Genomic DNA, 16270 nt, shown 5'->3' on the forward strand with positions numbered 1-16270 from the left:
GTATTCGCATGATGGTGTGCATGTCAGCCAGTATCATCAAATTCTCAAGTATTATAATCTGAATTTCTGCAGTGAATAAAAGATACTAGGTAATATTGCTAATGTTCACAATTCATTTAACCAATGTGACATCCATTTCAGTTATTAATGTAAAAAGTCATTGTTTAAGTACACTAGCTTTAGTGTGTGGGGCAAAGAAGTCGTCAGGCCGGGATGCTCTAGTTCCTGGGTAGAAGTGGACTTTTGAAGCTCTGTTGTATCATCACTGGACTGTGCTCTTGTTCTCTTGTGTCTGTTTGGAGCCAGGCCAACATTATTGCAATGTTAGAGAAACATTACCACTGCCAGAGAAAAGCAGGCAGGCAAGAATGTGACCAGGTTAGCATCGCAGGTGATTCAGTTTATTTAGTGCCATTATGAATTGCCCAGAGAACTAGATATGGTGAGGGCAGAAAAGAGGGAAGAAAATAGTCTTGGTGCACCAAGAGATGTGGGAGTGTTTACCAGTTTACCAAGCGACTACCAGCTCACTGTGAGCACTGGTCAGCTCGCCCGAAACACTAATTTTGTTCTGTGTCTGCCAGAAGTATAAATGGGTAATTGTGTCTAGATCCAATTTTTAAGATTTGTGAAATTATCATTTTACAACCAGGGCTGTACAACAAAATTATGGCTGTGTAGTCTGCTTTTTAAGGAGTCAAACAGCCTGAGGAATGTAGCTGCTTCAGAGTCTGGTGGCATCTGTATTGCTTGCCAAACAGCAGCGGGGGGAACAGGCTGAGGCTGCTGTCTTTTGTTATTCTATTTAGTTTACCCTTTTGCTGTAGCAACTTTATGAGGTGAAACTATGACAAGGTTGTGTTTGTTCTGCTGCCCCCAAGTGGCAAAAGAGGATGGACTAATGTGGTTTTAGCACTGAGTTTGTTGTAAAGTCTCAGTGTTCAGTATAGCTGAGGCCATTTGACATTTCAGTGACTTCCATCATTAAGGTGCATCATTTAACAGGGCCAGTCCAACCATTTCGCCATTTAGCATTGCTCGGGGCAGGTTGGGTGCAGGGGGGGATGGTCAGAAACAAATGTTACTGTAAGGGTCGCACTTAGAAAATGCTGAATTCTGAGTGATGATATCATCTGGGTTCTTTTCAGACTTGAAAGCTTCCAGCAGCACCACCGAAGACAAGAGAAGCTGTTCTCACAGGATGGCACTCTTCATGTTGTGTAAACTGATTTCCATGCATAGAATTGGTGGAGTCCTTTAATTGCTGCAGTAACACAATACAGTATACACAAGACACTGCATCAGTCAATTCAGTGCTTGACCATGTTACACACAGTAAAATGAACAAGGCTGTGGTTGCAGCTTTATAAAGATGCACAAAAAAAGCAAAAGAATTTAAAAGGTCCAGTGTGTAGGATTTAATGAAATTGCAGCTTGCAATCAATGAAATACGCCCTCCCCTTTAGTGTGTGCATAAAAAAAAAAAAAATCAAAAGAAAAAAAAAGGCCCTATCTAAAGTGAGTGTTTGGTTTGTCTGTTCCAGACAACTGTAGAAACATGGCAGTCTGTGTGGCAGTGGACCTGCTCCCTTTTGAAGTTGCAGTGCTGCTTGAAATTTTGTGAGCCCTCCAGATACGGCCACTGCTTCAGTAAAAAATATTCAAATGACCCCATTAAATTTACATTGAAATTCCAATTTGCAAAGCACACCTTTAAAATAATGGACACACACGAGATGTAGTTTTGATGGGCGTCCACTTCTCGGCAGAGTTGCTGTCATGTTGAAGGCCCTCCATTTGTAAATGATTTGTCTTACAGTGGATGGATGGAGCTGGAATCTTTTGGAGATGTCTTACAGCCCTCCCCAGACTGATGGGCCATCACTACTCTCTTCCTCATGTCCTCAGATACCTCCTTTCCTCTCAGCAGTGTTGACCTGTATGGAACTACAGTGGTTCGGTTGGTTACTTCTCTTTTAATTCTTGCTGGACAAACCCTTTCCTGAGGATGTCTCATTTCATTGGTCTGCTTGAATGATTAATCAAGCACCCAAATGTGTTTCACCTGAGTCTGTTACCCGCTTGACTTTGTCAGTGCAGCTGGGGGTTCACTTACTTTTGTACATACACTAATTCCATGTTTCATGTAGTTTTTGGGCTAGTACATACATTTGGTAAACATAAATCTGACATTTCATACATCGAAAGGGATTTCATTGTAAAAGACAATTCAACATATTAGTACTGTTACTTTATGATACTAGTTTTGAACTGTGAAGTAGCTGTCCTACTGTAGAACACTCAAATTGGAGTTATCTTCCTGAAGATAAAAAATATATTGTCAATTATTAATCAATTCTCTTTGTTACTCAGCCTTTCTCTCCCAGCAAGTCATTCCTGGAAACGCTTTTGAGGAACATCCCACAGTCCCAGACTGCATGTGTATTTCTCCATTGTCTGCCCACAGCCGGCCTTTTGTTCTGGTTCTCTGTGCTGTGTAGGAAGGTCTAGACAGCTGACACTTACCTAATCCACAGGGCTGCCTGAGGCTATCTCCTGCTGGCTGATCTCTGTCTCCCCACACAAGACAGTAGCTAGTTCACGCCTCTTCCAGTTTACCAAAAGAAAAATCTGACTTTCAGAAGAAATTCTGAAAGAAGAAATTGAATCAATAAGCGAGACTGAAATGTTTAAAACTGTTAAGAGCAAAATGTCTAAGCCCAGCTCCTATTATAACATGTTTGACTGAGTGAAGGTGCATTGTGCAATCTTTGGGAAAGAAATTCAAAATCCATGCTACCATATTCATGAGGTAATAATACAAACACAAAAATAGTTGCTGAATACTGACTGAATAAACATGAGGTCCTCAGAGGGGAATAAGCTCAGCTAAGATAGAAAAGTGGCTATTAAGAAGAGTTGAGCAAATATAAACACAACAAATAGTATGAAATTGTTTTTATTCAATGCCATCCCCAAAACTACAGTGCACCTTTAAGCTTACCTGTTATTGCTTTGCATTAAAGAGAAACTCTCACCAAAAAGCAACCTAGGCTTAATTTGTGAATGTATATGAGTCAAACCTTCGCATAAAAGCATAATTATGACGAAAGAGGCTCTTTTAAGATTTACCATAGTTTCATTTTTGGGCAAGCTCATTTTCAATGGAGTGCTGGGGCACTCTACGCTAGCATCAAAATCGCTATTTTCAAAATACTAAGAAGGCTCAACACAACATGAAACTTTGCTCGTAGTATCACCAGGGTCTCTACACATGAACACGAGCATTGAGAACATTGTTTGTGTACACAGAGTTTACTAAAAAGAAGATTTTTGAACAACTCACGTTAGCAGCTGTATCTTTGGCGTGCAAAAAGTGTCGATCCCCGAGTGCGACCTAACAGGAAGGCCTGAGGAGCGGTCCACCATTACTCTCCCTCCTGTTAGGTCGCACTCGGGGATCGACACTTTTTGTCTGCCTTGACGGCGGCTGCTGTCATTTGGCTGTTAAAGAAATTTTGCCAATAACAATTTCTACTTTAACAAATAAATTAAATGTATTCCTAAAATGTCGCCAAATATAGTCTGAGAGGAGTTTCATCTCTCTCAGGTAAAGTGGATGAGATCCATCATCCAATGTGGAACCCTCTGACAATAACTAGCGATGGCAGTCGTCCACATTTCTATTGGGTCAGTCAGCCTACACACTAAAATTGCACTGCACTACAAACTTCCTGTTGTGATTAAAGATGAAAGTACTTTAGACACATCTATTATGATGCTAAAATATGATATTAAATCTAGAGTGAACTATATTAAGAACATGCACCTTGCCAGCTGCTTATCACAGAGCTGTTCATCAGCTTCATCTCCCCATAATAAAATAAACCTAATCATAGGAGGTGTCTGAGTGTGAAGTGATCCATCCAAGTCGATGGTGTGTGTGTGTGGTGTGTGTATGTATTTGGGGGTGGGCGATGGGGGGGGGTGCAGACAGGAATGTTTTTCACACGCCCACGCTGTTGGTTGTGTACCACGCTGCCTCCACGGCGCCGTCAGCCTCCGATCACGCGTCGAGCCTCTCTCCAGTTGGTCGGCGCTCAACACACCTTTGGGTCCGATTGGGCGAGGCGTAAAGCCACGCCCCTTGCTTCCCCACCGTGTTTGAAACGATGAATGGGAACGAGGCCGAGGGGAAAACTGGGGAACCATCGACTGATTGGATTCATGTCAAAGACACAAGACAGCAAGTCGTCTCGGCAGTGAGACCAAGCTCCTGAACGCTTCACACACACTCATAAGATGTAAGTAAATGTTTTTATTATTATTATTATTATTATTATTATTATTATTATTATTATTTATTTTTATTTTTTTTTTACAGTGTCATCAGTTATATCTTAAATGTCATTTTGAGTGATGACGACAAATACGTGTAAAACATCCGAGGTATATTGATGTAACACAGGTAATCACTTTTGTCTGGTTTCATTCCTAATGACGGTTGTCAAGCCACATTTTGGCTATATTTTATATCTAGGTCATAGTTCATTAATGTAACACCAGCTTCACCAGTGATGGTCACCGAGGAGAATGACTGTAGTGTGTGTGTGTGTGTGTGCGTGTGCAGGGCAGGTCAGGGAGGGGTTGTTAAGTGTGGGACTGTTTGTGTAAGCAGCACAGTTGGAGCTTTTGTCCCCCAGGGAAGTAGGTGAAAGGGCCCCAGTGCTGAAGAGCAGCAGCTGATCATGCTCACTTCACATGCTGCCTTACATTCTCAGCAAATGTGGATGAATGTCAAAATCAGTGAACTTTAAAAAAAAAAAACATTAATTGAGCATGCTGGTACACAGAGACTGTGTGTGTGTCTGCTTACATTAAGAACTCTATGCATACTTGAGTGGATGTAAAGTTCACCAAAAGACTACAGTGTGTCATATTCTCAATCTTTTTAAAAACATTTTTTATCAGAGTTGAAACATGGAAGTTGAAGAGCTCCACTCGGGCATCCGTCGTGAATTCCAGCCTGCCCCTTTGTGTGGAGGTGACCTGGAGGCTGTGGAAGCTCTGGTGTCCATGACTAAGCACTGGAAGACCCAAAACTTCAGGTTCAGACACTCCAGACCCTTAACGCCATCCTCAGACTTTTCAGAGGATGACTCTACCCCCCTCGGGTGTACTGTGCTACAGGAATCACCTTTGGTAAGTGATTAACATGTGTGGAGAGGTGTCTTATTAAAGGATAGTTCCGTCACTGTCACTGTATTTTATGAGATCTGCTCTCCGCTCGCATTTTGCACCAAACTTGCATACGCTTTAATTTGACACCTCCTTTTTTTCCAGTGTATGACGCCGCCATACAGTCCGCCCCACTTCGAGGCCACCCGTCCACCCTCACCAGCACCCTTACACCAACATGCAGCAGCTGGAAGTCCAAGCTGGCAGCCAACAGAGGATATGTACCTCCGCGCACACACTGCTGCTTCTCAGAGCAAGTTCCAGTGCACCAGCGTGATCCGCCACACTTCAGAATGCCAGCGCCACTCTTCTTCCAGAGCCGACGGATCTACTCAGGTTCATACAAAAGACTCTAAAACAGATTTCATCTGCGAAGATGGGATGGACTGTAGAGATTCTGGGAAAAGTATTTTAATAGAGTCTGACTCTAATGCAGCTGTACCACAGAAACCTTCCACTGTGACTTTGCCAAATGTGGTTGAGGCCAGCCAGACTGTATCAAACACACCTCAGGCTGTCTCCTCTGTTCAAGCTGTTGGTGCTGGGGTGTCCCCTGTGCCTGTCTACTGCCAGATTCTTCCCATCGCTTCTTCTTCCACACTTGCTGTACAGAAACCTGTCACAGCCTCTGAGAGCCAGAGACAGCATCTACTACCTATCTCATCAGCAATAACCGCTGCGCACACACCACTACAGCAGCAGCACAAGCAACAACAGGCACCGCCACAACCACAAACCCAAGCAGCCCCTCCTGCCCAGGTCTTTCTCTTGGGGGCTCAGGTGGCAAGAGGCCCCGTAATGCTCCTCGTCCCTCAGCCTGCAGTTTCTACCCTCTACGTTCAGTCAGCGCCAGCGACCCCTGGTGGAACCAAGCTGCCCGCCATCGCCCCCGCACCTGGCCGTGCCACGTTGGAACAAAGACAATGCCCACTGCAGCCAGAAGTGTCCCGCGTACGCAGTCACGTTTGTCCCCGCGAGGACTGCAACAAGACCTACTTCAAGAGCTCCCACCTCAAGGCCCACATGAGGACACACACAGGTAAAATATGAAGGATTTGCCACCTTAAATAAGATATGTATTTAAATTATTGCACACTTTTTGTATGTACATTTTACAAAGTCAGCACAGCACTTCACTGTCTGTCTCCCAATAGGTGAGAAGCCCTTCAAATGCAAGTGGGAGGGCTGTGAGAGGCGTTTTGCTCGCTCAGACGAGCTGTCGCGACACCGACGTACCCACACTGGAGAGAAAAGGTTTTCCTGTCCCATGTGTCACAGCCGCTTCATGCGTAGCGACCACCTAGCCAAGCACGCCCGGCGACACCTAGCAGCGAGGAAGACGCCCTTCTGGACGTTAGGGGTCACCCAGTCTGCTGACCTAGCTGCTTCATCTTCAGCAAACTCTCCATGAGGCATCCTGATGAGCCCCCAAAGTAAAAACTGTGAAACTGAATGTGAGATTTTTTGTGTCCGAGTGTCAAGAATGCAGGAGGAAGAGTGTGTGTACCTGATTTTTACGTGTCATCCCTTTGTGATTAGAGTTGCATATTAACGAGGTAATGAGACTGTTTACATTCTGCTTCAAGCACCTGTACCGCCTCAAAATGAGCAGTTACACTGAACTTATAGATGGTATAATGTTAGCAATTTTAATTTTTATAAATTAATACTTAATAGGTTTACTTTTTGATATTTGACCAAAGAATGTTCAGCATTGTTCTTTTGTGCTACAAGAGAGTCCGTTTGTTATCAAACAATTTTGCACAGCACTGTTTGCTAGCGGGGAAAATAGAATAATAAACTTGAATAAATTTTCTCTTGGATGTGTGCAGATAGTTTTTAGTTTTTGTCTTGTCTGTCTGTTTTTCATGCAACAGTTTCTACATTATTTTGAGCAATCAGAAATTAAGCTCATCAAACCAAAACCACTGAAGCCTGTCATCATATTTTCCAGGTTGAGAATTAGAAGACATTATGTTATCAAAGCATTTCTGAAAATGTTTAATTATTTAGTCTTTGCAATAGCACCATGACATACCCAACCTAAATATTAATGATTCACAGTCCAGTCAATGAGGTGTTTATTACTGTTCACGTTGACAAGCACAGATACAAGTTTTAAACAGACATATGCCCAATAATTCATCATGCCTTAGACACAGATGGGGAGACAATTTCAAAGATATGACACACACTTGTATAAGTATATTTCCACAGTTGGGAAATACTATTGCTCTTTCAACAGCCATTGATGTTGAAAAGAATTCCTCTTGAACAAATTCAATAGAAATAGCAAAAAAGCAAGTGTTTGAGCATTATAAATGATTCTCGTTTTAGAAAGTCTCCATTCCAAAGTCAACTGATTCTTTATCCATCAACACTTCCCTTGTTACATCTGCAGCACATACTGTATAATAAACCTGCTTTGCTATGTGATGGCATAGCAGTCACCTGCTGGTCCAAGCAAGCTAATCAGCACTTAATAAAAACACTGAAACACCAGATTACTGGTGAACACTGAGCCATTAGCATCCCAACTAACACCAGAGCAGACTACACTACTTTATATGGATGTCATGGAGACACTTTGCATTGATCACACTGGCACGCAGTAAATGCGCCTCCATGTATGCAAGTTTCCATTTCAAAACACTGAGAAGAACAACACATTTTAAATGTTATCATGAAAGCAAAATCACACAAAATAAACTATACAACCAATTAAAATTATAAATACACATCTTTTAGCAAAACAGCCTACAACATCTCAGAACTGTGTTTCTGTTTAAATACAGTGCTTCACTCAGGGATAGACATCTTACTTTACAAGACTGGCAACAGTAATGGAGATATAGATAATACATCTGTCAAATATAATCATTTAAATCATTATGTGTCTACTGTATGATTGTAAACGGTAGTGCCATGGGATGCCCAAAGCAAAGGGAAGAATGCATCCGTCTTCTTGGAGTCATCCATTTTGTTGCATATAAATGAACATCTACTTGGGTTGTTCCTGGTTTAATCACTTACTATACTTTACATGTGGATTTGCGAGAAGAATTTGGTCTGGTCCCTGCAAATTCAAGCTCTATCTGCGCAGTCATTTCACTTCATCGCACTGGAATGTAGGGCCAGAGGAAGCAGCAGAAACCAGCAAAGGAAAGATACAAGTCTTCCTGGTGCAATGATTGCTAAGCTGGGACAGAAAGCGCAGCCTCCGTTTGGCAGGAATTGAGAAAATAAGGGACCAAGGAGAAGTTCTTCAGTGTAGCCTCATGACTGACACCAGTGTCTTGCATCTCAAACCTGGTGGAGGAAAATTAACATGAGTCAAGGACAAAATCTGCATATCTATAAACTCCGCAACAAACACATTTAAAATAAGCTCACCACTGAAGTTCTTACCAGTCTCTAGAAGAGATGACGTAGTATACTGGGGTTGATGGCGAGTCTGTGGTGATGCAGAGTGGCTGACCCAGACTGTAGGCCCCTGCTTTGGTGAAAATGAGCCAGTCTCCAATGTTGAGCTCAGGCAACAGACAGTGCTCCACTACCTGGTCCAGGTCATCCCCAGAGGGGCCCCACAGGCTGCTGCTGAACACTGAAGAATCCAGGGTGCTCTTCTGTTAAAACAAAGAGCAGAGATCTTTTACTGACAAATCCAACACACACTGTCACCAAAAGGAGATGAAAACTTTAGTGAAATGTATTCCACTGGCTTAGGTCTGGGCTGACAAATCTAAATAGTCGATTAAGAATGCAGCAATATAAACACATATTTAAAATGGTGTTCCTGAAATCTGATTCTTTATATGGAAAGGTTGAATGTGGTAACATCTTGACCTATAGAGAATCTTGGATACTCACCTTGTGAACAGATGGAGCAGCAATCAATGTTTCAGAGAGCTTGCTGGCAAATGATCCATACACTCCCTCATTCATGTAGTACTGGAACTCTGGCTCCTCGTTGGGGGATGGATCATCTGTTCAGTGGATTAAATTTCAAACTGGCGGTTTACATTTGGTTTCATATTATGGTTTATGGGTCACACATTTGTCTAGTTTCTTTAGTGCAGCTGTTGATGCATTTTTAATCCAAGAGTTGAAATCTTGCCAAGTCCTGGACATTTTACATGGCAGTGCAGATTGTTCATGAAACCTGCTGTATACAACTGCTGAAGTAATTTGAATGCAACATGTCAATTTATGCTTACAGTTTGGTTATCAGTCACACACTCATATTCCTTTTCTTGTTTGTAAATAAGCCCTAACATCTTAATAAATATATAAATGTGAATATCATGCTACAGACCATGTGCGTGGCAATCCCGTGCCACCACCTCCTTGGAGATGACGTTCACAGCCAGAGTGAAAGCAGAGGACACAAAGAAACTGCCAGGCTCCGCAATGATGGACACTCCAGTAGAAGGAGGGAAATACAGGTCCACCATAGACATGACTGCACTATTGATCTGAAAAAGAGATGACAAGTGCCAAAATGGGAAGGTCATTTAAGAAATCAGTTTTACATTCCACTTTGAATATTGGACAGTAACAATACATTTTATTTACTTCTCATTATTTCAAGAGAAAGCTTTTCAAATGCAGTACAAGTGACATGTTATAATCTATTCTAGTCAGAGACAATGGGTATCACCAAATCCATGTTGTGACATATTTCTCCACCAGTCTTGCCTATACATGGTCAACTGACCACTGTGTCATTTGTAGTGGTATTACGTATAAAATCATACTAGACACTGACCAGTTCCAGCTGAGTCTCAGTGCCAGCAAAGCCACCTCCAATATCCAGGATTTTCATGTCGAAGCCAATTTCCTCCTGAGGCAGACAAACGCTTGTAAATATGTAACCAAAACACAAGTGAGTATTTCTGGAGCAGTCACAGGTGTTCAAAACATTAAGCACAGAATCACAGAAATGAACAGACTGACTAGCACCATAGCAGGATTTAACATTACTTACTCCCATATCAAAGACACAGCGGGCATCAGATATGGCATGAACATACACCTGGTCAACCTCACAGGAGCTGGAAATGTGAGACCTGAGGGCAGAGCAAGGAAGAACAAGTGTTAATGATTAAACATTGAACCCTTCACAATAACTTTGATCCTGTAGCAGGATGGACTGAATCATTTGCTCAAGGAAGAGTGGAGGTACAATAATTACTGGGTGTTCTGTACATTTTCCCTCTAAGTGCGTCATTACTACCCATATTGCATTTCTGCAGGCCTCACCTGACTCCAACCACCTGCACACCCAACTCCTTAGCCCTCTCCAGCAAATGCCTGCAGTCCTTGAGGGAGCAGCCAAAAGTCATGCTCATCTCATCATCCTGGCTGGATGCTTCTGTTGAGACCTGTAGCAGCAGTCTGAAATAAATTAAAACTCTTGGTTACTTGCATGCCGAGAAAAAAGGAAACCAGATGAGTTAAAACACAAAGGGTACACCCCTCAAAAGAGTTGTGACGCTAGAACATTAAAATCACAAAATGTATGCAGCTGAGACCAAATTTTATACAGTTTGATTTGACATGAAGCCTCTTATTAATGGCAATCCTAATGTACAAGTAGATTGGAAACATACTGATATCCTCTAAGATTAATAGTTTCTAATGACTCAAGGCACATTTGCACAAATCCAATTACTCGAAAAGTTTAATCAGCAGCTTTCAGGTCACATGATCACTGGCACCAATACTTTTTAAGCACTTACTTGGCATTGGGGTGGCAGCGAGAAATCTTACGTAGCTCTGCTTCATTATCACACACAAGGAGGTCAATGCCATTCTTAGCAGCGTATTTAATCTGGGAAACTTGTTTGCAAACACCTCCGTAGATGATATCTTCAGAGGGAATGCCATGGCCCTGTACCAGCTCGAGCTCAGACTGAAATACAAAGAGACAGATGGCAGAACAGTATTCCTTTAAAACAGTGTTATTAAAACATTTAGTCAACAAACATTTCATGATGCTACGTACAGTATTGTTCACTGTAGTAAAATTGATAATAAATAATATCAAAAAGGTCAGGTCATCACTGAGGTCTACTGACCACTGGGTGGTGTCTATTCTACAGCTTCTGGACCATGAGTTGTGTAATAATAAACCACATAAATGTACCAATACCTGCTCTGGTAGAGAAAGGGGGGTATAACTGGACCCAATTTAGTACAGTGTAAAATAATGGTAGTAAACTGCTTTAAAAACATTAAACCTAGTAATTTCCTATGCACTATGAAGGACTGCAGCTGTGGTGTTTTTCTGTGGAGAAAACTGAAACTGACAGCAGTTATCTATCATGTTTCTGAAAGAGTACCTTGTTGGTGCAAATGAATCCAGTTCCGAGAGCAGCAAGAACTTCAATAACAGTTGGGCTGCTGTTGCATCTGACAGCGTAGTAGGGTCGAATTTGGGCCATGTGGGTTCGCCAGCGAACATGCTGCCTCATTATAACTCCCAGGTCTGCTACAAAGAATGCACTCTTCTCTGACTGAAGATGAAGGAAACATACATGATAATCAATAAGAAAAATACACACTGCAAGATTTTGCTAAAGCATAGCTGCAAGTAACTTTACCATATTTAATGAACAACACAATAATCCAACTACCTATCTTTGAGAGAATCTAAAGAAACTCAAGTTCATTCATATTTGTAGCAGTGAGAGCCCTTACCAAAGTTTGTTCACAAATGTGATTGTCAATCACGTCACCAAGGGTTGCGCCTGCCTCCAACAGGCCGACAGAATACTGTGGTTCATCAGCAATTCCCTTCATCCTCTCAACCGTTTTCTTCTAATCCGACAGGCATAAAGAATGTGGCTAGTCCAAAGTGTTCTTGCTCGTTCCCTCTCGAGCCCCTGGGGTCCTAGACTTATGCAACAAACTATACAGAAAAAGAGAAAAGAAAGCATAAGACTTAAAAATTCAAGAAGGAAAACAATTAAATCATATTTGGATAACGCATATTCATTCATGTTGTCCAACTCTTTTCTAGTTTATTCAGTGGCTGGAACCTAAAGCATTCTCATGAAATCCCCAATCAAACAAGTTTTTTTTCAGTGAGCACCCAATCAGAGGAGAGAGCAGGCTCCACATTACAGGATAGCTCGGTGGAAGAGGCCTATTCTTCTGAAAAGCTGCTGTGAAAACACAGAGTCTGGGGCACGGGGTTCATTTACTTTACCATCAATTACTGCCAACAATCACCGTGAATCCCTGAGCTGGTGACCCGTAACGGTTCTTTTTGATGGCATTAAACAAGGTACAATACTGGCGGCGTTGGTGTCACAACTTTACTTTCACAAATGATGCACAAATACATCGGAGAGGCACAGTAGTCTGGACAGGACCAGATGGGACATAGCTTGGGCTTTAGGAGATGAACAATGTGCTTAGAAAGCCTGCTATATTGCTGACAACTGCGACAAGGCAGGGCTGATGCTCCATAAAAGTGCAGTTATTGACAGATGCATATACAAGGGAAGTGAAACCACAGGATGATCAAGACGCTGACACACCTCTGGGGTTACATTTGTTCACACGAGACAACAAAGTATGTCGTCCTTTCTACAAACACCTTTTGGCCCCAGCTTTTCAGTGCTGTCTGAATAGGAGCAAGTGTGTTTTACTCTTCCACCAAACCCTCTGAAGTATGACCAGTGACATCTTAAGTTTTGTAGAATAATAATGGAGAGACAGTCAGACAAAAACCGATTAACCGAGCGGAAATTTGCAATGCCACCTACATGTCATTATGAAGAAAATGTAATGAAAAAATGAAGTATTTCTTTTTTAATAATCTGCAAGTACACAGGTTTAAAAAGGCAGTGAGATGACTCAACACAATCCTCTCTTCAATCAACCAAGACTGTATGTAACTTAGAAAATGCCTAACTATGTCACTCATTCACAACATGTTCCTTTTGTAAGAGGTGGGTTAGGGGAGTTTACATCTTACAAAACATTAAAAAAATACAGTCATTTTAAAAGGATTAATATCTATATCAAAAAAATCTCTTGTACTACAACCAAAACAGGGCAAGAGAGTAACTACTGCAAATAAAAGCAGTCCGGAGCACCACGTCCTGTTATTTTAATAGAAGAGCTGAAAATAGATCTGAAATGCAAGCTTGAAAATAACTACAGACTGTTTGTGAATCATGTCGAGCATGCAGCTTGTTGATGCACCCTTTTTATTCCGTCTGTCAAATAGTTACGCTGAAATAAATTCTCACAGCACATGAACATATACAGTGACATTTTTCATTTAACAGATATTTGCACGTTTCTACTAGGAAAACAGAGGATGTATTAATCTTTGTAATTTAAACCAAATGTACTCACATGGATGAGTCCTGGGATGAACTCGTCCACTATCAGCTAGGATCCCAAGGTGGCTCGGCGTTGAAGTCGAATGGCTCTCGGTATAGAGCTGCCCCTAGATCCTCTGGATAGTTAATATACACCTGCAGACGGACATATGAGGCCAGAGAGCACAGCAATCAGTCACTGACAGAGAAACAATTCAGAGAAGGAGAACAACCCCACCATCTTAACATTTATACAGTGTTTACGATCAAATCTGTAAAGTGGTTGGTAACGTTGATAAGCAGGGGGCGTGGAATTGTACAGCACTGGTATAACACATACTGTTAATGGTTTACTTTGTCTGCAATGGGTGTTTTTTAGTCTTACCAACATTTCTTTTTTTAAACTGTGGTCCATATCTAGGTAAACTGAACTACCGCAGTCATGACTAGCATTTTTGAATTGTTGAATTCACACTGCTATGAATGAAAACACCCAAACTCATCTCACAACACACCATATAGCCGCTCGTTGTTAAGCAAAAACCAAGCGGTTTTCTGCCAAAGCAAAACCACATTTATTTCTACTGTTGCAGCTACAGTAGCCTAGCTTGCCATCTTCACTTGTCGCTTCGCATCCACTGGTAACGTAAGCAAAGGGTTTTAACGTTAGCTACCTAGCAACACACAATCTCGCCTAAGATATATGTTGTTGTGCAATAGTCAATTACTAATTTTGAAAGTAACAATGCTACTAAATATGACTTTATATTCCATCTCGGATAGCTAGCATTTATGGCTTGTCCGCAAACTGAGGCTACGTTGTTCGGATGATTAAACAACATGCTAAGTAGCAAGCTAACAACGCGGTTAGCTAACGTTACTTACGTCTGCTGAAAACCCAAAAGAGGGGACAGAACGCTTTTTCTTTTTAGGCGGAATTTTTAAACACTGGTGGGGTTACTAAAAGAGAAAAGGATATCTGCCATGGACGTGGTGGACAGGGTTGAGTTATTGTCCTTCGAGATTTTGCCGATGAGGGCTAGCTTGTACGGATCATTTGTTACGACCGAACGGAGGCAACAGTGGAGGTCGAGTGTGTGCGCTGAGACGGACGGACGGACCGACAGACGGTAGCAACAAGACCACGTAAATTAACAGTCAAATATCCGGTTACAGTATCAAAATAAAATGCAACGTCACTGAAATATTGAAACGTTTTTGAATAATACAAAACGCCACTGTGAGGATAAAGACACAATACAATTACACTTTAATCAAATAAAGGTGTTTTTCGACAGCTGATTAAAAAATTATTTAAAAATAACAAATAGTATTTAAAAAGATTTCCGGTTTCCTTCTGCTGAAAGTGAGGGGAGTTTGACACCTCTTACATGGGCGGAGTTCAGAGCTGTCAAAACCAGCGCCACCAAACACAACGACCTCAGTGTGACAATAACCATAAGAAGTGACGTGTGGAGTGTTTAATAACATGGCCATAAATGTCTACAATGATCAGTCACAACCATAACGTGCAATGATAACAGTAATGATAAGCGCAACAACAACAATTATAGTCATAATCTTATGACGTGTTTTGCCATTCTACACTTTCCCCCCACAAAATTTCAGGAAATATTCCAGAAACAGTCAAAGAAAAATGTATCCTCAGCAACAAGATCACACCTTGGTGGACTTAAGATGCATTTATAACCTGATTTTTATATACTGTTAGTTAAACAGGCTGTTGTCAAATTTCAATTTCCAAGATTTACCTGTGTTATGTCTTCACCGTGTTCCCCATGGCTCAGTAATGAGGACAAAATGATGTCCAATAAAGTTTGCTGAATTTTCCTTTTTCTTCCCAGAACTAAATCAACACCTGCAAAGCATCAGTCCCGCGAGTTACGAGTCGAAAGGTGCATGTCCAAGTTCGAGCTTGAACTGGATTTCTCTGCTCCTCTGCCTTTGTTGTTGTGACTTTGAGAAGTTGAGCCTGCCTCTGAGAATTCAGGGTCTGGGGCAGTGTTTTCTTCCAAGGAGATACATTTGCATGTCTCCCTCCTCGACACTGGAGGAGGAGGGTTCCAAGGAAGTCTCGGCTACTGTTAGGTAAACAGAAGGGAAGTGTTTTCACTGGCTCTCTTCTGACCCCACATTAATAACAGAGCTGGGCATGAAAATCCCCACATCAAATGTCAAATTATAACAGTAGAATTTATTGGGAGATTTGATTTACAAGTGGAGGGAAAATACCAATGAAAATGTGTATTAAGTTCATCTCTGAATTTCTGTTTGGTGTAATGATCCACTCACGCCTGTATCCTGGACTCAAAGTCCATTTTGAGCAGTGTCTGTTCGGTCCTCAGCCAACTGACGTGCCCTTGGCTCAGTTAATTTCAACGAGACTGAGTGAGAGGGACATGCAGTGCAGTCTTTGATGACTATAAACACACTGACATAGGTATCCTAAGAATACACTTCCGATGAATTAGGTTCTCACAGCTAAATACTGCTCAGTGCTGGCATTTAGGATTCAACACGTGTTTTTTTTTTTAACCCAGTCCACCCAGTCCTTACTTCCACTGAAATCATATGTCAATCAAGAACAACAGAGCTACTTAAATCTTTACCATCCAGATTTGCCAGCATGACTTAACAGTGCACAGTGCAGTGTTGTTTTCGCACAAACTAAC

The 16270-nt window shown here is 41.7% G+C and overlaps 2 protein-coding genes and 1 long non-coding RNA gene across 5 annotated transcripts; 1 reads left to right on the forward strand and 2 right to left on the reverse strand.

The window, feature by feature from the left end:
* Positions 1-49: 49 nt before the first annotated feature.
* On the reverse strand, positions 50-3931 carry LOC119006154. 2 transcript variants are annotated; one of them, XR_005070696.1, is made up of 5 exons: positions 3830-3931; positions 2527-2650; positions 1712-1947; positions 1100-1264; positions 50-292 (listed from the first exon to the last, which is right to left on the reverse strand). It is a non-coding gene; the product is annotated as an uncharacterized LOC119006154 (long non-coding RNA). The 2 variants fall into 2 exon arrangements; XR_005070695.1 differs by lacking the exon at positions 50-292 and having other exon boundaries at positions 386-1264.
* A 146-nt stretch (positions 3932-4077) lies between these two features.
* Positions 4078-7061, forward strand: LOC119006066 (Krueppel-like factor 10). Its single transcript, XM_037074402.1, has 4 exons — positions 4078-4304; positions 4972-5202; positions 5344-6277; positions 6393-7061. Exons 2-4 carry the CDS (start codon positions 4981-4983, stop codon positions 6647-6649), a joined length of 1413 nt encoding a protein of 470 aa, XP_036930297.1. The 5' UTR covers positions 4078-4304; positions 4972-4980; the 3' UTR covers positions 6650-7061.
* Positions 7062-7302: 241 nt separating this feature from the next.
* On the reverse strand, positions 7303-15573 carry LOC119006067 (antizyme inhibitor 1-like). 2 transcript variants are annotated; one of them, XM_037074404.1, is made up of 12 exons: positions 15350-15573; positions 13612-13733; positions 11941-12151; positions 11583-11756; positions 10980-11152; positions 10501-10635; positions 10226-10307; positions 10007-10081; positions 9554-9713; positions 9109-9224; positions 8647-8864; positions 7303-8547 (listed from the first exon to the last, which is right to left on the reverse strand). In XM_037074404.1, exons 3-12 carry the CDS (start codon positions 12040-12042, stop codon positions 8433-8435), a joined length of 1350 nt encoding a protein of 449 aa, XP_036930299.1. In that variant the 5' UTR covers positions 12043-12151; positions 13612-13733; positions 15350-15573; the 3' UTR covers positions 7303-8432. The 2 variants fall into 2 exon arrangements, with proteins under 2 accessions (XP_036930299.1, XP_036930298.1); XM_037074403.1 differs by lacking the exon at positions 15350-15573 and adding an exon at positions 14463-14717.
* Positions 15574-16270: the final 697 nt, after the last annotated feature.

The sequence above is a fragment of the Acanthopagrus latus genome, chromosome 17, assembly GCF_904848185.1.
Source record: "Acanthopagrus latus isolate v.2019 chromosome 17, fAcaLat1.1, whole genome shotgun sequence".
Lineage (NCBI taxonomy): Eukaryota > Metazoa > Chordata > Actinopteri > Spariformes > Sparidae > Acanthopagrus > Acanthopagrus latus.